Source organism: Terrapene carolina, unplaced genomic scaffold (genome assembly GCF_002925995.2).
Source record: "Terrapene carolina triunguis isolate 2854851 unplaced genomic scaffold, T_m_triunguis-2.0 Scaffold42, whole genome shotgun sequence".
Lineage (NCBI taxonomy): Eukaryota > Metazoa > Chordata > Testudines > Emydidae > Terrapene > Terrapene triunguis.
The window spans coordinates 75,332,324-75,357,926 of NW_020664393.1; the positions used below are offsets into that span (position 1 = coordinate 75,332,324).

At 51.0% G+C, this 25,603-nt stretch overlaps 1 protein-coding gene across 1 annotated transcript; it reads left to right on the forward strand.

Annotated features, from left to right (window-relative positions):
• Nucleotides 1-158: 158 nt before the first annotated feature.
• PAQR8 (progestin and adipoQ receptor family member 8) lies at nucleotides 159-25,603 on the forward strand. The gene is given in 3 exon segments (XM_024205336.3): nucleotides 159-245; nucleotides 23,690-24,448; nucleotides 24,450-25,603. Coding segments are annotated over 2 exon segments (1,062 nt in total). The 5' UTR covers nucleotides 159-245; nucleotides 23,690-23,740; the 3' UTR covers nucleotides 24,804-25,603.

Sequence of the window (25,603 nt, forward strand, 5' to 3'; positions counted from 1 at the left end):
CCCCCCCGCTGTAATGCCGGGTCCCGGCCAGGTGCCGAGCGAAGCTGCCGAGGGAGGCGGCCGCAGTGGGCAGGGCATGCGCGGGGCAGGGCTCCCCGTCAGCCCCCGGCCCCGCCCGCCTGCAGGCAGCCCCGGCGGGAGATGCGCAGCCCGGCCGGCCGGCGGCTCCATCCCGGGCACCCCAGGGCCGTGGCTGCCGCCGCCGCGCTCCAGGATCGCAGGGAGCGGCTGCTGCTGGAGGCGCGGTGAGTCTGCAGCGACACCGGTCCCGGGCTGGGCCCGCAGGGCGCGGGGCAGCAGCGCCGCCCAGTCTGGGAGGTCCCGTGGGGCACCCAGAGCGGGCACCCTCCGTGCACCCCTCCCCAGAGATGGGCACCCCCCCTGCACAGAAATAGACGGGCACCCCCGTGCCTCCCCCCAGAGATGGGCACCCCCCCTGCACAGATATAGATGGCACCCTCCGTGCACCCCTCCCCAGAGATGGGCACCCCCCCTGCACAGAAATAGACGGGCACCCCCGTGCCTCCCCCCAGAGATGGGCACCCCTGCACAGATATAGATGGGCACCCCCCCCTCTAGAGATGGGCCCCCCATGGCACAGAAAGAGATGGGCACCCCCCATGTACCCTCCCAAAGATGGGCACTCCCGCACAGAAAGAGATGGGCACCCCCGGTGTGACCCCCTCTAGAGATGGGCACCCTTGGCACAGAAAGAGATGGGCACCCCGGCACAGAAATACATAGGCACCCATTGTGTGTGTCCCCCAGAGATGGGCACCCCCAGAGTAGCACACAGACAGCACCACTGTCTCCCCCCCCCCCACCAATTAGGGCCCAGATATGAGCTCCCCTTGTACACCAACATAGATAGATACCATTGTGCTCCACCCCCACTCAGCTGAGCACCTAGATTGAACACCCCTCGTATGCCCAAAGGATAGATAGGTACCTCTGTCCGTCCCAGAGATGGACATCTTTTCAATTGGGCACCTTTTGCGCACCCACAGAGATAGCTGTGCCTGTACTACGCTCCACACGGTGTTGATCCTGGTGGTATGAAAGGAAGGATGGCCCAGTGGCTAGGGCATAAGCCTGGGAGGCTTTCAGATCCCTGGGCCAAAACCAGTTACCCTTGTGTAACACCGACAGACCCCAGTCGTCATCGAACCTGAGACCTCTGGAGCTTAGTGCGTGAGCTAAAAGTCAGCTGGCTGTTAGCTAAGGCTCTAGAGCAGACTCATTTTATCTCTCTCTTTACATGGTCTTGGTGCCACTAGATGGGACAGAACACCACACCCAGGAGATGTGTGGGTTACACTTGCTCAAGCAAAACTCTTGATTAACAGCTGAGTAAGGACCTGAGGATTTGGCTCACTATTAGTACATCATGATGCTGGTCATATTTCTGATCTGCCTTTCTCGGGATGCACTATTTTGTTTGTATCTTTTCTGGGATGTGTTGTTTTACATCACACACAGTTGCAAGGTGTGTATTAGCTGTGGGCCTGATTCAAGGCTCACTGAAGTCAAACAATGTGAGTCTTTCCATTGATTTCAATGACCTTTGGATCAGGTCCTTTGTTGCTTGTATATTTCACTAGTATACCTCTCCCCGGATATAACGCGACCCGATATAACGCGAATTCGGATATAACACGGTAAAGCAGTGCTCTGGGGGGGGCGGGGCTGCACACTCCGACGGATCAAAGCAAGTTCGATATAATGCAGTTTCACCTATAACCTGGTAAGATTTTTTGGCTCCCGAGGACAGCGTTATATCGGGGTAGAGGTGTATTTGGAAAAGAAGTACCCTGCACTTAAGGGAAAGTGAGCCCGAATTTGCTTTTTCCTTTGGCCACTTTCTCTGCCTTTGTACTTTATAATTTAAACTTCTGTAACCAGTACTTACAGTGGTTTGGAAGAAGTGGGAGTAGGGGGTCTATCAGCAACTCTGCTCAATTTTTTTTTCCTGGGTCTGTGTCCCCTGCCCCCCCCCCCCCCTCACCTTAAGCACTGCTTAAAATCTCATGGCCAAATTCTGTTCTCAGTCACACAGGAGTCAACACACAGTAACTCCTTTGGGGCTCACTCCAGTGGGACTGAAGGTGAAATCTCAGCCCCATGTGTATTAATTTTTACACACATATACTCAGTTGCATGTAGTATATAAACATGCTGTAGGGCACCTGATACGTGAACTAAGAGGCCTCTGCCATCTCTGATTTCTTGGATTTTATGAGTGGTTTATCATTGATTTCATTCTGCAAACCACTTCCCCCTGCCGCTTGGCACTGAGTATGTTTTGTCCGGAGAGGGTTCAAGAGACCACTTTAGTTAGGCTCACTCAAGAGAAGTTAACTTGAGGATAGATAACTAGAATTAACTCTGCAGTGAAAACATAGCCTGAGTTTACAAACCACAGTTTGAGAACCACAGCTTGCACGTCTACCTTGACTGATTAAGATTTAAAACAGGGGTGGGCAAACTTTTTGGCCTGAGGGCCACATCGGGGTTCTGAAACTGTATGGAGGGCCAGATAGGGAAGGCTGTGCCTCCCCAAACAGCCTAGCTCCTGCCCCCTATCCGCCCCCTCCCACTTCCCATCCCCTGACTGACCCCCTCAGAACTCCCGACCCATCCAACACCCCCTGCTCCTTGTCCCCTGACCGCCCCCTCCCAGAATCCCCCGCCCCTAACCACCCCACCAGGACCTCATCCCCACCCACCACCCCCTGCTCCCTGTCCCCTAACTGCCCCCCAGGACCTCCTGCCCCTTATCCAACCCCCAGCTCCCTGCCCCCTTACCATGCCACTCAGAGCAGCAGGCCTGGCAGCCGCACTGCCCGGCCGGAGCCAGCCCCGCCGCCGCGCTGACCGGCAGGAGCTCGCAGCCCCACCACCCACAGCGCTGGCGGCTCGGCGAGCTGAGGCTGCGGGGGAGAGGGGACAGCAGGGAAGGGTCCGAGGGCTAGCCATGTGTTTGAGTTACATGAGAATCTGACAAACCCTCCCGCACTCTTCGCATCTGTGATTCGTATTGCTGATCTAATGGATTGTCAGCAGGAGATTTAAGATCTATTCCTATCTCTGCCACCATCTCATAAAGTAACTTGGGCTGCTCACTTAACTAAGATCTGTGCCTTAGTTTACCCATCTGTAAACGGAGGCAGTAACCCTCACCAACCTTTGTGAAGTACTTTGCTGAAAAAGAGCTCTAGCACACAAAGTATCATTAGTCATGAAAACATGGTTGCTGAGTTTGAAAAAAAGGCCGCTTACCAGTACTGTACAATTATGAAAAACACAATACAAGGTAAATGTGGGGTTGATTGCTCTGTAGCTAGTATTATTTGTTTTCTGTGTACTCCCCTTTTCCTTTCTAACAAGGCTGTCAGCCTAGAGGGCAGCTGCTGTTCCATGCAGAATGTTACAGAAATGGCACGCATGCTGTGCCTTCTCATGGAGACATCACTCTTGTTCCCTCTTGTTTGATTGTTTCCCTATAAAAAAATCATTCAGGCTGAAAGTATATGGTTACCTCTTTGTATATGGGAGAGAACCATAACAGTGGATTATATAAAGAGGTTGTGCTCCTGCTTTAGTATTAAGGGACAGTGTGAATTTATCCAGATGTTGTCTAACAATTCCTAGAAACACAGAGAAAAATCAAGCCAAACCACCAAAACATTCTTTATTTATTCCTGTTTGCTGCTAAGGGTGTTTCCCACCAACCCCATGTGGTTGCAAGGAGGTTCAGACTCTAAAAATATCCTATGCATCATTTATTATTATTTAATATTTCCACTGAGGCTGTGCCCAGTGGCTTCGATCGGGATCAGGGCCCCTTTGCGTTAGGGCCCATATATCTGTGTCTACAGAGCACCTATCTCGAAGAGTTTACATCTGATTGCAACATTGTGCAGCAAGTGAACAGAACAAACAACAGAGGGGGAAAAATGAGGGAGGATGAGGGTAACAATGAGATCATGTGGTTGCACAAGCAGCTATGTGCACAACTTGATGTTTCTGAATAATTTACAAGGTTTAGCTATAGCTGTGTCAGGAACCCTCTCCCAGCAACCTTTACTGGCCCTTTAATGATAGTGTTCATGTTTGTGCAATAAATTCCCCACGAGTTATAAGTTCCTGTGAAGAGTTTCTAAGCCAGGGCTTCTTTGCCTGGGGTTGTGACTCTTGGAGGTAGTGTCACAAACAGGTGTCGGCGTTGTGATCACTTTGTCCTTTTCATATTGCTAAATGGGAAGGGGCTCCTTGCTAGATTGGAGGAGGGTGGGGGATGGAGGTACTAGTATGTAAATGAGACCTGATGTGGAAAATATCCACAGCTCTAGGCAATTAGGGTAGGACTGAGAACATCTCACTGGTTGGGTTGCCAATTTTGGTTGGTTTGGTTTCCTGGAGGTTTCATCACATTACATAATCTTTAATTAAAAATTAGTCTTTAATTCCTGGAGACTCCAGGGTAATCCTGGAGGGTTGGAAATCTTACTCACTGGTGTCACATTCTCTGCTTACAGGCGTGGCTGATGATGAGCATGATGTGTGTACATTTTTTTCTAGTGATTGTGGCACCAGAATTCATAGCCTTAAAAGTATTTCTGTGCATTTGTCTTTGTGGGGATGACATGTTTATAGCAAAACTAATCAGTCCAGCAGGATGTGCTGTGGGAGATTTTCTTGGCAACTGCCCTGTTGCTTTTCACAATGGTCTCACAGTTTTGTTTTGTTTTGTTTTGTTTGTTTGGCATGCTGCAGTTGGTCATCTGATCACAAAAATCCCACCCACAATTTAAATGTAATGCAGTTGGGAGCACAGTTCACGCAGTGCAGCACACTTGTAAACCCCCCCTCCCTCCCCGGTCTGGGTAGCAGAACTAAGAGCACTTTCTTAGCTCTCATCAAATGACCTCTCTGAGGGCCTGATCTGGCAAACTCTTGTGTGGCTAGGCCTTGCTCACATGAGTCATCTCCACAAAGTCAATGGATCTATCTGTGTGAGAAAGGGTTTGCTAGACTGGTTCCTGATTCTGCATCTACAGTAGCAAACCCCTCCACAATACCCCTCCAGCAGCATAGCACCCCCTAACCCCGTACTGGGGTATTGGTCCTGTACTGATTCAGGAAGAAGATTTCCTGGTCAACAGGCCTTGGATCTACAGTGAGGAAATGGACAGATGGAGGGTATCCAAAGAGTCGAGAGTTGCCTTCTAAAATGTTCTTATAACTCCCAGGCCTAGGAGGGTAGTTCCTAGCTGTGGTTGCTCAAGCGTATCTGTGACTGTTCACGCTCGTTGTTACCGATTCCCATGACTCACCTCCGCCATAGCAACCGTTAACAATGCTGAGTCTGCACTCTAATTTTTCTTACACCTGGTGGAATGTATATCCATAACGGACCTTGGTCTGCTTCATTTCCACGGTATGCCCAGCCCAACCACTGGCTGATGCTGAAGGTGCATGGCATTGTCCAGGGGATAAGGGCAGTGGTGATGACCTCTTGCAAACTACTTTGTAGGCTATACATGTGCATTGGCTCTGAAATGCAGCCACCTCTGGGGTACGTAGTAACACTGCACAATGATTTGGGACAAGAGGTGAAGAAGGATCCTATATCCTATATTGAAACTGCAATTTGGGAAGGCAGAAAGTGACTTCATTTGGAATTTGGTTAGGACTACGGTCCCTACTGTACAAATGAGCGATATTGTCTTGTGACAGAAAGATTCTGGCCAAAATTTTCAATTTTAGATGCCTAAAGTGAGACACCTAAATCCATAGCCTGCATTTCAGAGGTGCTGAGCAAGTTAGGAGTTGCTCTGGGAGCTCTGTACCTCTGCAAATCAGGCCACGTATTTAGGTGTCTAACTTAAGGTATCCAGGGTTAAAACTGTGTGACATAGTGACTTTCCCCAGGGCACAGAGGGCAGAGTCAGCAGCCAGGATTAGACCTCAGTTCCTGGCTCACAGCCATGAATGAGTTCAGTCTACTTACCCGCTCTTGTCCCCCAGGCACCAAAAAACCCAAGAAGAATTCTCCAGCACATCTCATCTTGGCAGGACTTTGCAAACTGCCTTTCCCTGTGTTGGAGCTCCAGGATCATTGATGTTTTTGTCTGGCGATGCCCTTGCACAGTTTTGTCATAACTCACCCTCATCCAAGGCCCTAGTACTCTGTTTGTTGTACCAGATGCACAACTCTCATCTGCTGGAGACAACACAACTGACCGACAATGCAGTGTTGGTGTTGAGAAGTACATGGCTCAGCACAGCTGAGCTGGCTGCTAGCTGAGTCTGCCTCCAGGCCAGAAAACAGCGAGACCTGACATTCCGGTGGCTGTCCCGGGATTTAAATGGTGACTCCAGCTCTTGTCATTTTTGATGGCTAATCTCTGTAAATTGGGAGACGCCAATTCCCAATACTTATGGGGACAAATCCTGCCTTCAGCTCCCTGTATTCAGCTCCCTTTGGAGCTGAACATTTGTGTGTCTGACGGCAGAATTAGGCCCATTTTCTTTTTTTCTGTAACCCTCCGCAGACTTGCTCCAGTCTTTTCTCTTGCACCTTCTCTCTCTCCATCACTTCCTGCTCCCTCCACCACCTCCTCACTTCACACACTCTCATCGCTATTGGTGCAAGAGCCTTCTCCTCTGCAGCTCTGCCCTTTGAGATCGCCTCCCTGCACTGTTCTGTCTCACTGAGCTATGTTTTCAGGATTTAGACCAGGCCTGCACAACTCGTAAAGCGGCGAGGGCCATATTACTCCAAAGAAAACAGCTGAGGGCCGAAACCCCCTGAGCGCCGCCAACCCCCCCCCCCCACCGCCACCCACCCCCCCCCGAAACACAACACCCCCCCCCAGCACCACCCGCCCCATGGAAACAACCCCCCCAGCGCTGCCGAAACACCCCCACACCCCCGCGCCACCTGCCCCGTGGAAACAAACCCTCCTTCCCCAGCGCCACCCCACCGAAACAGCAGTATTGAACCTCGGTAATTTGTTATAGCGGGCCCCTAAGGTAGTATAATTAAGGTAAAAAAAAAATGTCTTTTTGCTAGAAGTAGAATAAGATCTTCCCCCCACTTTGTAATCAATTGCCCTGTTGAATGAATGAGGTGTGAATGAGGAAGGCGTGGAAGGCAGGCACCTCCAGACAGCTGCAACCCTTGGAGAGGGCAGGGCCGGCTCTAGGATTTTTGCCTCCCCAAGCAAAAAATTTTTTGGCCGCCCCCCCCTTTTTTTCGTGCCCCTTTCCCCCCAGCCCAGCCCCGACTCCACCCCTTCTGAACCCCTTCCCCAAATCCCCAGCCCCGCCTCCTCCCCCGGCGTGCTGCATTCTCCCCCCCCCATGAAGCGGAGTGGCAGCGGCACACTCAGGGGAGCAGGCAGAGGCGAGCTGGGGCAGCGGGGGCACTTTTTCCCCATGCCCCGGAGTACTTTTTCCCCATGCCCCGGAGTCGGCGCCTATGATGGCCGGCGCCAGAATGCCACCCCTAGAAATGTGCCGCCCCAAGCACCTGCTTGTTTTGCTGGTGCCTGGAGCTGGCCCTGGGAGAGGGGATGGGAGCCAGACCAGATCAATAGAACAGGTCAGCCACCGATTCGCCGCTCGCCTCCTCAGCCCCCCTCCCCCGGCTCGCCTACTTACTCCCCGCCACTGCCCGCCCGCTCGCCTACTCAGCCCCCCTCCTTCACCCGCCGCTTGCCTACTCACCCCCCTGTGGGCCGCACAGTGAGCCCACCTACTCAACCCCCGCGGGCCGCACAGTGAGCCCACGCGGGCCGCATGTTGTGCAGGCCTGATTTAGACACTTCCACCTCCTGCCTATGTACTGTTTGAGTTCACAGCCCCAGAGGCTGAACACAGAACAGCAGCCATGCCGCCTAAGCAGCAAATCTAAGTGGATGCACAGGACGTGGGAGTTGCCATAAGATTCTGTAGTACCCATCCCAGTTCCACACACTTCAGGCTGAGTGCATTGTGCTACAGATGCTATAGCTGGAGATATTATAAAGTCAGATTTGAGGAGCTTTGCGCCTTGTTAACACGCCTTTCCTTTTGAAACCTCCAGGCCAAAATGTTCCAACATGGGTGCCTACGATTAGGCATCTAAATCCATCATTTAGGCCCCTAAGGGTACGTCTTCACTACCCGCCGTGTCGGCGGGTAGCAATCAATTTAGCCAGATCCCCGAACGCGCTCACCGTCGACTCCGGAACTCCACCAGAGCGAGCGGCGGTAGCGCAGTCGACGGGGGAGCCACGGCCGTCGATCCCGCGCCGTCTGGACCCCAGGTAATTCGATCCAAGATACTTCGACTTCAGCTACGCTATTCGCGTAGCTGAAGTTGCATACCTTGGATCGATCCCCCCCCTAGTGTAGACCAGCCCTAAGTAAATGCAGCCTGATTTTCAGAGCTGCTAAGCACCTGCAGCTCCTGTTGACTTTGATAGGATTTGTGGGGTCAGCAAACTCTGGAAACCCAACTAGTTTAATATGGGTGCCCAACAGCGCCCACATTAGAGCATTTTGGCCCAAGCGAGTTTTAGGGCTTATGAAATGTGCCTATTTACGTCCTGCCCCTCTCATCTGAGAGAACCAGTGGTGGAGGTGGTTGCCGTCTAGTGGAAACCAGATTGGAGCCACCAACTCACTATAGAGAACCAAGTAACCAGCAGGTCGGAATAGCTTTTGGTTTCTGCCTAGTCTGGGTTTGAAGGAGTGACCTAGAGGTAAAAGGTTCTATAGCCCAATTCTAATGTCCTGACCCATTCAGTCCCTCACTTGGGTGAGAGCTTTGAATGTGTCCTTTGACTGATAGAAATCAGATGGAGTTTGGGTGAAATCCTGGCCCCATTGAAATCAGTGGCAAAGCTCCCACTGACTTCAGTGGGTCCCGGATTGCCCCTTTGTGTAGAAATAAAACCTATCTATTTAATATATGATGTAGTAACCACACTTTGAGCACCTTCTGTCCAAGGATTTCAAAGCACACACACAAGGATGTGCTAGAAAAACTGGTAGGTATTATTAGCCCCATTTTATAGATTCACAAACCGAGACACAGAGCAGTTAAGAAACGTATTCCAATTGTGCCCTCTAATGTTGGTGCTTTGATATTTGAATGCACAGCGTGAGACAGCTGGGATCTGATTTTACAGAAATGCTGCGCTCCTGTAGTTCCTGTCTGTGAGAGGTGTAGATGCTCAGCATGTCTGACAACTGGAGCCTAGATCATAGAATATCAGGGTTGAAAGGGACCTCAGGAGGTTCTAGTCCAACCCCCTGCTCAAAGCAGGGCTAATCCCCGGACAGATTTTTGCCCCAGATTCCTAAATGGCCCCCTCAAGGATTGAACTCTCAACCCTGGGTTTAGCAGGCCAATGCTCAAACCACTGAGCTATCCCTCCCCCCAATCAAAATATCACTGCATCCTTTACTGCCACCTATTAGACCTTGGGTGAAATTCATCGCTAGTGTAAATTCATTGAATCTGCCCTCTTATATGTTACTACGGGGATAGTGCAAACATAGAGACCGATTCTGATCTCAGCTACGTGAGTGTAAATCCAGAATAATTCAAGTGAAGTCTGGATTTGCACAGGTGTAGCTGAGATCAGAATCTGTCCCTTAGTTATCTGAATGCACAGCACTCAGCACCGTCAAGCTGTAGCAGTTGGCAGGAAATGTGGAGGTGACAGGTTTATGCACCACAGGAAAAGGAAGTGACAACTGAGAGTGCCGGGAGCTACTAACAGCAAGTATGTGATGTTCTCTTTGTTTCGCAGCCAAGGGCAATAGTAGTTCCCAATGGTCACGTGGGTTAGGGCTGGGAAATATTTACAGTCGTGCTAGGCTGCTCATTTCAAAATAAGTTCCATTATTTCCCCTCCCCCCCGCCTGCTATTTGCTTCTAGACCAAGTTACTTCTACGATTGTAGAGGAGTGAGTTTGTTCTAAGGCGATTTGACTGGGGAGTGCAAATGGGCAGTGGGCCTGATTAGATATGCAGAGCAGTGAGTGGAAAGACTCCTGGTTCAGTGGACTCTGGATCAAGTCCATGGTGAGTGCATCTCTCACTACATCCTTTCAAGCTCAGCTCAGTCGATACCCAAAGACATGATCATCTGGTGGCCGTTTGGTGGGAGGTGGTGTTCTCAGTCTAGTTCCTAGTGGGTGCCTTTCAGGTGAGATGCAGGGGGGCTCCTTACTTGAGAGAGCCCCGTCATTGTCGGGGAGTGTCTAGCCCAAGGAATTGACAGCCGGTCTCCCCCAACTGGTCTTCACTGCTGAGAAGGGGCAGTTTCTTTCTAATCACTGTCACAGAGAAGCCAAAGACGGGCAACACCTTGAACTGCAAGTAGAAACCAGTGCAGAGATTCAGTCACCAGAGCAATGTGCTCCTAGGGTATGTCTACACTGCAGTGTAAGCCCACGGTTAGTGGGACTGGAGTCAGTTAACCTGTGTTGGGAACCCTGGGCTTGAGCATCTACATTGTATTTAAACCCTCCGTTACGGATTTTCTAACCTGTGCTCAAACCTAGGGCTCTGGCATCTGCACTGCAGGACCCGAGTCAAAGTAACCACATCCCAGAGACCATAGCGCTCCTCCCCTCCATGTTGCCGTGCTAGACCGTGGTACGCTGTGGGAAAACTTTACTGCCTGCGCTACATGTTACAAGTTCGCTCTCCTTTGCAAATTCAGGAGGCTCTCTGATAGTGTGCTTGCAGATCAGTGGTCAGAACAGAATGGGTTAACGCCGACCTGAGCTGCTGCCCTTTGCCAAGGGGCGGGGGCTTCCGTTTTCAATAGAGTGGATTGCAGATTGTTGGGATAGAAAGGACTAAGGAAGTTGTCCCATGGAATTGTGGGATACATGCGGATGACTCCTGGGACCTGAGTCAAGCATGGCTGCAGCTACACTGCAAAGCAATAGGGCTCGGACCCTATTTCCCAGCTTGACTTGAGCTCAGACCCTCCAGCCCTGCAGGGTCCCGGGACTGGGTAAGCGCAATTGCAGTGTGGACATAAGGGGGTTGAGCTTTGACCCTGGGCTCAAGAGCGGGTTTACATTGCAGTATAGACATACCCCTTGTGACCTGCCTCGCTCAGCCATTAAGCAGCTGCATTCAGCATCCGCTGGGGCCCTAGGGCAGTGGTTCCCAAACTTTAACAACCTGTGAACCCCTTTCACTAAAATGTCAAGTCTCACGAACCCCCTCCTAAAAATGAATATTTCCAGGGATTTTCTTCTTTATCTGAGTATAAATTATAAAAGCAGAGATCTTGGAAATATAAAATTTGTTTTTATGACAAGCTTATTACACACTATTTATTATTAATTATTATTTATCATTACAGTATTTTTATTACATTATAAAAATGGCAACACTCTTCCAAGATCTCACTTTCATAGTTTGTATCACTTTGAATAAGCCTGTTATAAGACAAGGCGCCTATGTTTCATCAAGGAGTATCAGATGTGAAACAGCATGAAGGTATTTAAGAAGCCAACTCAAAGAGTTCCTCCTACACAAGCATTCAGGTCTTGAGCAGTCCAGGCAAACAACACACGTTACAACAAAGCTTAAACTTGTTCTTCATAATAATTTTATAAACAATACTAGCTGCCTATTTAATTTTAAAAACAGCAAAAAATATCCACCTCCCTTTCCATTTCTTATAAGGAGTCTTGAAGTTTAAATCTCCTCAGTGTGATAGATACGCTTGCTTTGATCTGCTTAGCTCTTGGAAGTCCAGGGGCTCCAGGCTGCTGGCCCTGTGCTGCTCGGGGTCCCTAGGGACAGCTCTGTCTGCCATTAGGGAATTTTTTCCCGAGAACCCCCTGTAACATTTCGCGAACCCCCAGAGGTCCATGAATCCTAGTTTGGGAACCACTGCCCTAGGGGGACTACCAGGGTCATCTCAATTCAAGAACATTATACTTGTTGAGCCTGGAAATGACAGCCATGTGTGTAGCTGTGGCATGGCCCACATTAGAGAGGTATGGTCACAACTTCTGGCCAGCTACAGATAGTAGGAATGAAAGGAAGCAGTGGTCCCCGCTGCTCTCTGGGCAGTCATGGCTCCAACAGGGACGGAGGCCATTATCCGTCATGACAACTGCTAAACATAACCCTTCAACTTCTGTTCTTCTACACACTGCCACCAAGCACTAGGCATATCTTGTGCAGGTTTGATCACTCCCTCTCAGCTCCCAGTCTCAGCTGGATAGTGGGAAGGTAATGAGCCAACAGAACCTAGCTTTATTTCAAAGGAGACATAGAGCTGAGTGTCAGCTAATAAAACTGTGCCCCTTCGTTTTTGCAGTCCCCCTTAGTGGCTTCACATACACATCGAACAGGAGGGATGGCAAGACAGAAGGCAGAGTTTCTTTGGGGAGAAGGAATTCTGGAGCTAGTCAGGGAGAAAACTTTTATGACAAATTCCTAAGTTGTTTTGTGTGTAGGCTTCAAAATGGGCCCACTTTGCATTTTTAACAAACTTTTGGCAACATTTTTGTGAATTGAAATTGTTACCGGAAACCTTGTTTTGTAAATGAAAAGTTTCCATAATGATGTTTGATAAAGATGCCCATGAAAAATGCTTCAGAAAATTTCACAAACAATTAGCTAACATCAATAGTTTTTGCAAAAATATTTTGATTTTTAAAAATGGCTCTTTTTCAACCCAAAAACTTTGTATTTCAAAAAATGTCAACAATCTCTAATGATTTTGCTGAAGGGCCATCCCATCCGTCCTCACAAGAGCCGGCAGGCAAGTCAACAAAACCTTGTAGCCGATGGCACTAGAACCTTGCCATAAGTGGCAAGCATGCTTTTAGCACTGCATAAATAGTAATAGTAATGACTTGGGCGGTTGCTAGGGGGAGATCATTCACCATTGCTATTGTCATGTTATAGAGAATCACGGTCTTTCTTAAACAAGAGACATTTATTAAAGAAAACAATTGCAAATACAGATACAAACAGACTTCCATGCAGCTCCAGTTCCAGCTTTGTCACCCTTGTTTACCAGGAACCACACAAAGACATCTAGTGACTGAATAACATACTGCAAGTAAACATACCAGATCAGTACAATCTCTGTCTCTCAGTTCTGAGGCCAAAGTGATGGGGAAATAGAGAATTGTCACATAGCATCAGATTTTCCTCATTCAAACCTCCCCTCTAGACTTAGACCAAAAGTAAAGGTCTAGAAACAGTTTGGGTTTGCTAACTCTTTTAAACCTGTTTTGTGGCATTAATAAAAGGGGGGAAAGGATCATTCTCCTTGAATTTGCACATTTTTACTGGGCTTGTAATGACACAACTTGGCTGTGGTCCCCTCAGTCTTTCCCTTTTCTCAGATCCCAAACAAATGACACTTAGTTGATGTTGTTTGGGAACAGGCAAAATAATTGAATCCCCCAGAGAGCGGGGTGAGGACAGATTCTGAAATAGACGCCCTACAAATGAATGCAGCTTTCAGCTGAGACAACACCCCCGCGAAAGGGAGAGAATAGAAGCTCTGTGAAAGGGAAACAGCCAGTGCTGACCTTGGATTTCTTTTCTCTGTAACATTAATTGCTTGTTGCTTTGTTCACCACATGACTGCTGGAAATTGCCAACTTGTTCCTGCTCACATGGGCTCTGTTTAAAATAAGCCACCTAGGAGATTCTTAACATAGGGCTGTTTATCCAGGTTTCAAGTGTGTTTCTTGTGATTTTTTTCTTTAATGCCAGGATATTATTGTAAAAATGTCTAGCCGTGGTTTATCCCTTTAAACATTAGCGCTTTCCAGACTGTTAGCTACATGATTGCTTGGAGTGTCAGTCTGTTTTCTATCATCAGCTAAGCGTTTGCAGGTACACTTGAAGTCAATGGGAGCTTGAGGGCTCAGCACTTTTGAAAAGCAGACCCTACCTAGATTCTGGATGGCCTACACTTTGACACACACCATACTAATTGTAGCCAGTACTAGTCTAGTACAGACGCTGGCTGGCTGGATACTACCAAAAGTTGCAGCGACCTCGCTGAATGTCCTCTGTGACTTGCAGTGCCAAGGGTATGTAACGGGTGTGACCAGGCACCCAGGGTTGTATAGTCCACATGCACATGCTTGTACCCAGCTGGCCTGACCTGCTCCTAACCCCTCTGCACAGTCTCCCCCAGCCTTTGAGCAGAATGAGCAAGGAGCCCTGCACAGGCTGAACCAGGCTTCAGGACCGCACGATCATGTTGCTTTGGCCGCGTATGAGTGCCCTGTTTGCAGGAGAAGGGGTCATCACACCCGCGTCTGTCTAATCTGCCTAGCTCGATTTGTATATTGCGCCCACCAGCGTAGTGTCCGCTCAGCTAGGTGCTAGCCACCATCTGACTCCTCTTATGTCAGTGCCACAGCGTTCCGTTGAGCGTTGGTTAACTTAAACTCTCAACCAGAGCCCCAGTGCCATCCTCTGACCCCAGTGCAGGCGGCTGCAGTGATCCCCCGGGGCCATCCAGGAGGTTTGGGCCCCAAGCCCTTCGGATAAACAGGTCTGTATTGTGTAGAGCCAGGTCTGCAGGCTCCAAAGGGTTAACGAGGGCCTTGGGTCTTGTCACTCAAGCTAGCGATGCCCATTCCGTCCTCCCTGCTCTGGTAAGAGCTGTTCTCACTGGTAGCCTGGCGATTACCACCCAGCTTTCACTTTTCCGTGGTAGGGCTGAATTCTTGGCTGCTGTTTGCTTAAAGGAGAGATGGGGAAGGGTTAGCATGGTGCTTTGGTTACACACCATCTCCCTTGGGACGGGCCAGTGGGCATCCCCCAAGCAATGATTCCGCAGAAGAGAGGCTGATGATATGCTGAAAGGTGAGTACCAAGTGCCTGCACATGGAAGCTACAGCTGTCGCAGGAAGTTGCTACACAACTGCCCTCCATGTGGCTTGGCCCTCAGTGATCTGTGTGCTGTGACTGCCTCTCTTCCCCTGACCACGAAGGCCAGCTGACGTGCTCCAGCCAGGGCCGGCTGCAGGCACCAGCTCACGAAGCAGGTGCTTGTGGCGGCCAATGGAAAGGGGCGTCACGTCCGGGTCGTCGTCGGCTATTCGGCGGCGGGTCCCTCAGTCCCCTCAGAGGGATGGACCAGCCCCCGAATTGCCGCCGAAGAATGAAGCGGCGCGGTAGAGCTGCCGCCAAAGTGCTGCCGATCACGGCTTTATCTTTTCTTTTTTTTTTCTTCTTCACCGCTTGGGGCGGCAAAAAAGCTGGAGCCAGCTCTGGCTCCAGCACCCAGTGCCCAGGTTTAAACATCAGGGGCCTGGTGCAGGACATTCCCAGCAGGCGACCCTCGCCTCTGGACCTTGCTGGGGACAATCGATGCTGGATTGTGAGCTTGGAGAGTGCCATTGGGATAGAAATCCAGTCTGGGGCTTGAACGGCCTTCACCTTGCTCTAATTCAGAGTCATCTAAGCCCTGAGGCGGTGTTACGGCTCCAGAACCGTGGTGCGGGGAGGAGCGTGTTTGGCTGCTCCCTGCATGTGGGAATGGAGGGCATTGAGGGAGGGTGAAATGCTTCAACTGAGTTTTCAGCATCAAAGCTCAATAATAATTAAAAAGGGCTGTATCAGGAGAGGGACTGGGAGCCCAGTGGGGAGTGCAAGGTTAGGGTGTATAACAAGCTGGTGTGCACAGTGCAGCACAGGGTCAGTGCTCATGCAGGGGCGTAGTGCAAAACCCAAGGACTGTTTGATTGTCAGCTGGAGACACCAGACAATGGGATCTCTGCATTAGAATAGAGACCATCCTATCTGCAAGATGTGTGGTCGTGTTTTCCTTCCAGAGCGTTATTTTTATTCTTATTTGTATTGGAGTAGCCTCGACGTGGGAATACAAGGAACCAACGACACACTATGCTGGGAGCAGTCGATATCCCATAAATGCCATGCAGAAAACCTCCGCCACATTTGTGATATGACAGGTTTTTCGTGCCCTTACCGCACAGTCCTGCTTTGGGGTCCGTGCAGAGCTGCACCCCAGTGTGACCTGGTGGAGGGATTGTTCCTGAAGTAGGCAGGTGGGAAGGTGATTGCTGCTATGGCCTTGGGATGCAGCACGCACTCACTGCACTGCGGGGTCTGATGTGCTGGGTGGGCCAGTGAGGGAAGCAAGGCCCTGCAGTAGCCCTTGCCCATTGGAGGGTCAAGGGCTACTGCAGATAGGATGACCAGATAGCAAGTTTGAAAAAACGGGACAGGGGGTGTGGGATAATAAGAGCCTATATAAGAAAAAGCCCCAAAAATCTGGACTGTCCCTATAAAATCGGGACATCTGGTCACCCTAACTGCCGGACATAGTCTTATGCAGCCCCAGCACTGCCTTGGTGAAACTCCCCCCTGTGCGGAGGGCCAGCACGAGGCCGAGGCATCCGTAACTCCCACCTCAAGCTCTGTTGCGGAGGCGTAAGTGGTGCTGAGCCCTTTGGCTGCCCCTGCACGGGAGCGAGTGTCAGACACCAGCAGTGCAAGGAGAGGCAGCTGCTTTGCACTCTCCCCCCCCCACACTCAGGGCCCGAGACAGCCTTGCTGTAGTGGGAGTTTTGCAGGACCTAGTGTGAGGAGTCTGGACCAGCTTCCGGCAGGTGCTGAGCTGAACGTCAGTGGGAATTGTGGGTGCCCAGCAGCTTCTAGGATCAGGCCCTTTATGAGTATCCAAGGCACCAGGAGACAAAATACTCCGAGTGAGTTCTGCTTAGCATTGTCAACCCATTCCCCCGCTAGCCTCTGGCCCCTCCTTCCCCATGATGCTTTGCTTCTCCTCGCTGTTTGCTAGAGTTGATAGCTCCGTGCCAGGCAGCGCTAGCCGGGGGCTGCTGCTTCCTGTGGGGGAGAAGCACTGGTCTGGTTCCACTCTCCGCACCTTCCCTGATGCAACTGAGCTCGGGTCAGTCATCCTTGGGGATAGGAGGGAAGGTTAAAGCTAAATAGGGAAGGGATCTGAATAGCGAGAGCCAGATCCTCCAGTCTATTAGAGCTGCTTTGTGCCCTTCTGGTAGACGGAGCCACTGGAGGGTTTTCATTCTGCAGGGGGATCTTCCGGTGACAGCCTCTGAACTGGCCCTTCCTGGCTGCTGACACGGGGGGCATGGCTGGAGAAAAGGGGGTGTGGCTGGTGCATCCTTATGCCATGACGATCTGTGGCTGCCAGGACAGCAGCATGGGCAGCCAGCGTAAAACAGAGCAGCCCTGAAGCTGCTCCTTCTTCCTGCAGGGAATGGCCCAGCACTCCCATAACTCCAGGATTGGGGGATAGGGAGGGGGAATGGGACCCAAATGTAGCTTAAAACCCTTCCGGAGCTGCACCAAATGCTGCTCAGCCACAGGCCAGGATCCGGACCACAACGTTCACAGGAGAAACGGCGCAGCAGCGGGTGACAACAGCAGCACTGCACAACACAGCTGTCATGGCTTCAGCATACAGAAGTACTCTCCCATGTGAACCCTTCCAGGCCCTCCTAAATATCTTGCCAAGGCAGCAACCCTTAGTGAGGGCACTGTCCAAAAGAGCTTTCACGCTTCAGGGTGGTTGTTTTTTTGCCATAGCCCTGTTGAAAACAAAAAACGAAAAGAACTTTGTAAATTTCCTCTCCTGAAGTGACCGAAGGGGACTTAGTCAGACTCACCAGACAAGTTCCCCATTGCCAAACATGGCAAATGACAGCCCCACGAGGCGTTATTTTCAGAAAACAAAAGAACCGGGTGCTCTGCCAGAAACTCTTTTGCAATTTTAACGGCGGTGACCAGTGCCTGCTGGAAGCAGGAAGTTCCACCCAGATCTCTATTTACGGACTGGTTAGGTTGTTGGAGGAAGTGGGGAAAGCCGGGTCACTGCAAAATCAGACTCAGACCCTTCATTTCTGGCTCTTCTACGACTTTTTTAGTTCAGGAGCGTTGGCTTCAAATGTGGATCTCCTCCTGTGGTGTTTGCCATGTCCCGGCCTTCTCTCCCTTTGTGTTTGAGTGAAGTAGCTTTGGGAGGATCTGTGGAGCCATTAGTTAACAGGCCCTTCCATACCAGATCATACAATGGGTCCAGTAAGCCCTATATCCCGTCTCTGGCAATAGCCAGTGTCTGTTGCTTCAGAGGAAGGAGAAAATAGTTCAGGGGTGGGCAAACTTTTTGGCCCGAGGGCCACATCTGGGTATGGAAATTGTATTGTGGGCCGTGAATGCTCACGAAATTGAGGGTTGGGGTGTGGGAGGGCTCTGGCTGGGGGTGTGGGCTCTGTGGTGGGTCCAGAAATTAGGAGTTCAGTGTGCAGGAAGGGGCTCCAGGCTGGGGCAGGAGGTTGGGGTGCAGGGGGGGGTCAGGGGTACAGGCTCCAGGCGACACTTACCTCAAGCAATTCCCAGAAGCAGTGGCATGTCCCCCCTCCGGCTCCTATGGAGAGGCGCGGCCAGGCAGCACTGCATGTTGCCCCACCTGCAGGCACCACACCTGCAGCTCCCATTGGCCGTGGTTCCCAGCCAATGGGAACTGCGGGGGTTGCACTTGGGATGGGGGCAGCATGCGGAGCCCCTTGGCTGCCTCTACTTCTAGGAGCCGGAGGGGGACATGCCACTGCTTCCAGGAACCGCGTGGAGCGGGGCAAGCCCCCGACTCTGCTCCCCGACTGGAGCGCCGAAGTGGGGCAAGCCCTGGGCCGGATTAAAATGTCTGAAGGGCCGGATGTGGCCCCTGGGCCGTCGTTTGCCCACCCCTGAAATAGTTCATGCCCCCCCAAAAAACACTCCTCTGTGTTTACTTATATATGAACCGTCTCCACAACGGTGGTTGTTGAGTGCATGTCTGCTGAGGAGATAGGCACTGACCCTGCAAACATAGATACACACGCTTCTCTTTATCTGAGGAATAGGAGTTCTATAATGAGAACAATGGAAGTACTCAGATGCATAAAGTACAAGCATAGATAGGTGTTTGCGGGATCGAGTCCAAAGCTTGTCATTATTGTTTGTATTACATTAGTGTCTACAGGCAACAGTAGTACCCAGAGTTGTAATAGTAAATGCTAAACTAAAAGCGTTTTGGAAAGGAAATTAACCCTTGGGCTTCCGGGTTTCAGACAAGTTCTAAGGGATTAAGATGAGACCTTCATGGAGGCAGGTTACCCTACCTCTGCCTACTGTGGGGTTTTTACACCTTCCTCTGAGGCATTGGTGCTGGCCACGGTCAGAGACAGGAGAGTGGATTAGATGAATCGTGGGTCTGATCCAGTCTGGCAATGCCTGTGTTCCTAGAGGCCCCAATTTAGGGATGAGGATGTCCCTGTGCTGGACACTGTACAAACCTATAACAAAGAAATGGTCCCTGCCCCGGAGAGCTTAGGGGCTGTCTACACTGTAATAAAAAACCTGTGGCTCAGAGCCGGGGTCAATAAACTTGGGCTTGCGTGGCTCAGGCTATGGGGCTAAAAATTGCAGGGTAGACATCTGGGCTCGGGCTGGAGCCTGGGCTCTGAGATCCCGCGAGGCAGGAGGGTGTCAGAGCCCAACCTCCAGCCCGAGCCTAAAGCCCAAATGTCTACACTGAAATTTTTAGCCCCACAGTCTGAGCCCTGCGAGCTCGAGTCATCTGATTTGGACAAGTTGCAGCCATGCTGCAGGTCCTTTATTGTAATGTAGACATGCCCTTAGTGTCTAAGAATAAAATGGGAGATGAGCGGTGGACTCAACAAACCAAAGGGAAAATCGTCTGGTTACCTGGTGCACACGCCCGATGGCTGATTGTGGCTCTTTGGGGGCAAGGACCTTCTCTGTTATGGGTTTGCACAGCGTCTGTGGCAATGCACTTAGTAAGACCATTCTGCGTATAACAGAGAGTGGTCATAGCACACCAGCTGCCTGGCCATAGCTGAAGGCATCATAGGCATTGCCGCAGAGGGGAGTTTTAAGGAAAGATTTGAAAGTGGCTTTGAGGGTTTTCACAGGGAGATCTTCCCATGCAGTATAGCCCTCCACCTCCAGACAGCAGGGAAAAGGCTGAGGGCTAAGGTACAGCTCTGCAAGGGGAGCTGTGTGGAGCTACATCACCTCCCAGGGAGCCTCAGATGGCATTGCATTTCAGGGAAGTCCACTGTGCTGCTGCCCAGCATGCAGGAGGAATGGGCCTGTTCCACCACCCCTTAGGAGGGTGCTACCTGTGGCAGGGGATGGTACTGCTTGGGTTGCTACAGACCCCACAATTTCATGCTGCAGGTTTCCATCTGCTGCAGAAATGTGTCTGGAACTCCCAGGCCTTGCGAGTGGTGGGGGAGCTCTAACCCTCTCCCAATCACACACCACCCCAGTGCCTCGGAGCTTAGCAATGGTGGTTGCCAGGGAACAGAGCAATCTGGTGCAAGAATCCCAGACAGCGGTGGCTGTTTCTAGGGGCCAGGAAGGCCAGCTCACTGGGACTTGTGAGGGTCAGGTTATATGTAAGAACATAAGAACGGCCATACTGGGTCAGACCAATGGTTCATCTAGCCCAGTATCCTGTCCTGCGGCAGTAGCGAATGCCAGATGCTTCAGAGGGAATGAACAGAACAGGCAATTATCAAGTGATCAATCCCCTGTTGTCCAGCTTCTGGCAGTCAGAGGTTTAGGGACACCCAGAGCATGGGGTTGCGTCCCTGACCTTCTTGGCTAATAGCCATTGATGGACCTATTCTTCATGAACTTATCTAGTTCTTTTTTTAACCCTGTTATACTTTTGGCCTTCACAACATCCCCTGGCAAGGAGTTCCACAGGTTCACTGTGCGTTGTGTGAAGAAGTACTTATGTTTGTTTTAAACTCGCTGCCTATTCATTTCATTGGGTGACCTTTGGTTCTTTTGTTATGTGATGGGATAAATAACACTTCCCTGTTCACTTTCTCCACACCACTCATAATTTTATAGCCCTCTCTCGTATTCACCCTTACTCGTCTCTTTTTCTAAGCTGAACAGTTCCACTCTTTTTAATCTTTCCTCATATGGAAGCTGTTCCATACCCCTAAATATTTTTTTGTTGCCCTTCTCTGTACTTTTTCCAATGCTAATATATCTTTTTGAGATGGGGAGGCCAAAACTGCACCCAGTATTCAAGATGTGGGCATACCATGGATTTATACAGTGGCATTATGATATTTTCTGTCTTATTATCTATTCGTTTCATAATGATTCCTTCCCAATATTCTGTTCGCTTTTTTGACTGCTGCTGCACATGGAATGGATGTTTTCAGAGAACTAGCCACAGTGACTCCAAGATCTCTTTTTTGAGTGGTATCAGCTAATTTAGACCCCATCATTTTATATGTACAGTTGGGACTATATTTTCTAATGTGCATTACTTTGCATTTATCAACATTGAATCTCATCTGCCATTTTGTTCCCCAGTAGGGATGTAAAATGTTAAACGATTAACCAGTAAGCATCAGTGTTACCGGTTAACCCACCTTAACTGTTAACCTCCGGGCCAGCCAGCTGGCCGCAGCAGCCCCACGCCGGCCGGCCCACTGGCCCCAGTGGTCCTGCGCCGGCTGGAGCAGCCCCAGCCGTGCCTGCCAGAGCGGTCCCGGCCCCAGCTGTGCCAGCTGGATGGCCCTTTAATCAGTTAACCGTTTAAACAATTAAAAAATATTTTGTGTAAACGGTTAACTTTTTAAATGATATTTACATCCCTATTCCCCAGTCACCCAGTTTTATGAGATCCCTTTGTAACTTTGCAGTAAGCTTTGGATTTAACTATCTTGAGTAATTTTGTATCATCGGCAAACTTTGCCACCTGACTGTTCACCCCCCTTTTGCAGATCATTTATGAATAGGTTGAACAGCACAGGTCCCAGTACAGATCCTTGGTAGAACCCTGCTATTTATCTCTCTCCTTTGTGAAAACTGACCATTTATTTGTATCCTTTGTTTCCTATCTTTTATCCAGTTACTGATCCATGAGAGGACCTTCCCTCTTATCCCTGACTGCTTAATTTGCTTAAAAGCCTTTGATGAGGGACCTTGTCATAGGTTTTCTGCAAGTCCAAGTACATGTCTCCCCAAGCCTGACTGACTGGATCTTAAAACAATCGGAGCCACATGGCTGCGTTTCAAGGCAGGTCCTAGAAAGAGGAGAAGGGATTGGCGAGGCTAAGCACTCCCTGGGTCACATCACCATTGTCTCTTGAAAACAGCATCTTCTCTCTGGCCGCTCCTTGCTGCAGAGCTGCTAAACTGCTGCCAGCGAAGGGAGAGGTCTGGAATGTCAACTGAACCAGCTGCTTGCTCCGTAGTGGAGAGGGGTCTGGCCCCATCCGGCGGCGCCCAGTGCTCCCCATCCAGGAGGAGGTGTGCATTTGGTTCGGAAGTTAAGTGGCTCAGCCTGCATCCCTAATTTATTATTACAGCAGCTCCTAGTGTATGTGTACTCTGCACACTAAGCCCGGGCTCTGACTCAATTTTGAGCCCAATCCCTCCTTCCGTCCACACCCAAATCAGTCTGACTTGGTCAGCAAGCACTCAGAACCCAGATCCTGTGATCCTGCAAAGGGATGGCTCAGAGCCCGAGTCCTGCTGTGACTTGGGTCCAAGCCCTGTTATTTTGCAGTGTGGAGGCAGGTGAAGCCACAGAGCTGAGTCAGACGGTCTGTGAATGCAGGCTTCCACAGACCCAGGCTTAGTGAGCTGTGTAGATGCACCGCTAGAGGCCGCCCACTAAGACTGGGACCTCCCGGCCTTGGGAACTCAAGCTCTGTTCAGCTCTCGTGCTGTGCTTCATGGTATCGGAGCACCCGCGGGGGAAATCCTTAGCACTTTGCAAGCTCAAAGCACGGTGCGGGCCCTTGCTTGCTGTTGTGCAGTGACTCTCCCAATAATTAGGGCAAAACCTCCCAGATCCAACCCCACCCAAAGCACCCCTCTGCCCTGAGCAGCTTGGCCCAGGGAGGGAGAGAGTGCTGCTGTTCTCACCACTGGCCACTAGAGGCTGCTGTGCCCCATTGGCTGCCTCTGTAACCCTGCCTCATGGCTTCCCCAGTCTGGCAAGCAGAGCAGCAGGTGACGCTCAAGCCCTTCCTCTTTCCTCAGGTGGGGGAGAGGGGGAGGTAATGGGGAGAGAGGAGGGACTGGGCTGAGGGAGGGAGACCTTACAGGGGGCTGAGGGGAGAGGAAGCCCTCTTGGGGCGACTGCCCTTTGTCTCTCATCTCCTGTGTTTCCCCCACTCCCTTCTGCTGCCACCCTTCCGGTGGGGTGGGGGACGCACAGCAGAGAGAGAGCAATGGGGGAGATGTCCCAGGAGTGCTTATTTCCTAGGAGGGGACCAGCCGGCTGGGCTCCTCCAATCACAGTGGAGGGGGGATGGCAGATCTTAGCCTTCCCCCTCAGATGATAACGGGATAGAATCCAGGGGCTGCTTGTTATTTGTTATCCTGTGTGCTTGGCGCTGTAGGAACCACCGGGATCAGGACAGTCCTGTCCACGGAGCTGTGGCATTACTTCAGGCTGTATTTGGCCCGCTAGGTTATGTAGAACCCCAACTGAGCACAGGCCTTTGCGTGGCCGATAGCCTCCTGTTAGCTGCGCCCAGCACACACCCTGGGATTGTGTGATTCACATTCCCTGGCTCCGTTCCGGCTTGATTCTGCTGTTCACTGCTCCCATTTCTCTCCTCACTGCAGGGCGAGGGATTGGCTTTACCCGTCTGCGGACTCCCTTCTGCCGTGGGGAGCATGATGACGGCCATCCTGGAGCGTATCAGCACCTTGTCCGTCAGCGGGCAGCAGCTCCGCCGCCTCCCCAGACTCCTGGAGGAAGGCTTCCCCAAGATGCCCTGCACTGTCGAAGAATCCGACGTGCCCCAGCTCTTCCGGGAGCCGTACATCCAGACGGGGTACCGCCCCATCGGCCAGGAGTGGCGCTACTACTTCTTCAGCCTGTTCCAGAAGCACAATGAGGTGGTCAACGTCTGGACTCACCTGCTGGCGGCCTTGGCTGTGTTGCTGAGGTTCAAGGCCTTTGCAGAAGCAGAGGAGCTGTCCTTGGACGTCTCAGCCTTGCCTTTGTTCATCTTCGTGCTGTCCTCCCTCACCTACCTAACCTGCAGCCTCTTGGCCCACCTACTGCAATCCAAGTCGGAGCTGTCTCACTACACCTTCTACTTCGTGGACTACGTCGGGGTCAGCGTCTACCAATACGGCAGTGCCCTGGCCCATTTCTACTACAGTGCGGACCAAGCCTGGTACGACAAGTTCTGGCTCTTCTTCCTCCCCGCGGCTGCCTTCTGCGGCTGGCTCTCTTGTGCTGGCTGCTGCTACGCCAAGTACCGGTACCGGCGCCCCTATCCCCTCATGAGGAAGATGTGTCAGGTGATCCCAGCAGGGCTGGCGTTCGTCTTGGACATCAGCCCAGTTGCACACCGGGTGGTCATGTGCCACTTGGGGGGGCTGCGAGGAGCAGGCTGCCTGGTACCACACCTTCCAGATACTGTTCTTTCTAATCAGTGCTTATTTCTTCTCCTGCCCAGTCCCCGAGAAGTATTTCCCGGGCTCCTGTGATATAATCGGCCACGCCCATCAGATCTTCCACATGTTCTTGGCCCTTTGCACGCTCTCGCAGCTGGAGGCCATCTTCCTGGATTACAAGATCAGGCAGGAGATTTTCCTGAGTAGACATGGACCCCTCTCCATCTACCTGTCCTGTGCCTCTTTCTTTGGCCTGGTGGCCTGTAGTGCCATCACGGCTCACTTCCTGCAGTGCAGGATCAAAGTGGGGCTGGCTAAAAGAGACTCCTGAGAGACCGTTGCGAAGACTAGACAGACACTGACTGGCTGGTACTGATTCGGTGGAAACCAGCGGAGGATAATTTATAGAGACATAACAAATTGGTTTGTTTGCATAACAGTTTGTCTAATTTATAACTGAGAAATGGGTGGCAGGCTGGAGTCGCTTTATGAGAGCCCTTCTGTCTAAGGCGTTTTTACTTGAGTGGCTGCCTCTTGCAATGCAGGGGTGTTTTTTTAAGCCAGATTGGGGCATTTAACCAAGGATGCTTGGATTAGGCGGAGGTTTCTAGTTTGTTCCACGCTAGTAAATCTGCAGGGAATATTACATTGAATATCAGGAAAAACTAAGGGTCATTAAACTGTAGAGCAGTCTCCTAGGGGAAGCACATGGCTAGAGTCATTTAAGACTTCACAAAGCACAGGAGACTGTGCAGTGTGGATCAGTCCTGCACTGGCAGGGGGCATGGACAAGATGACCTACTAGGTCTTTTCCATCTCTGCTATACGTGGGCTTGATCCTGCTCCCATTTAAGTCAACAGCAAAATTTCAGCAGGAGCAGGATTGGGCCATATGAATCTCAATTTTCAGGGTGTAGCTGCGGAGGTCTGGGTGGCACAGTGCTATGTAACGTACAGCTGCACACGCCCTTTATATATCTCCAAGTTAGATTCTTGTGACTCATGTTCTCTCAACTCTTCCCTCCTGAAATAAATCGTACCAGGGTCTTAGGATAACTTTGCCAAATCTTTGTTGTAGAGATGGGTCTGGACCAAAACTCTAGATCCATCTATCCCGAGACTTTGGGGATG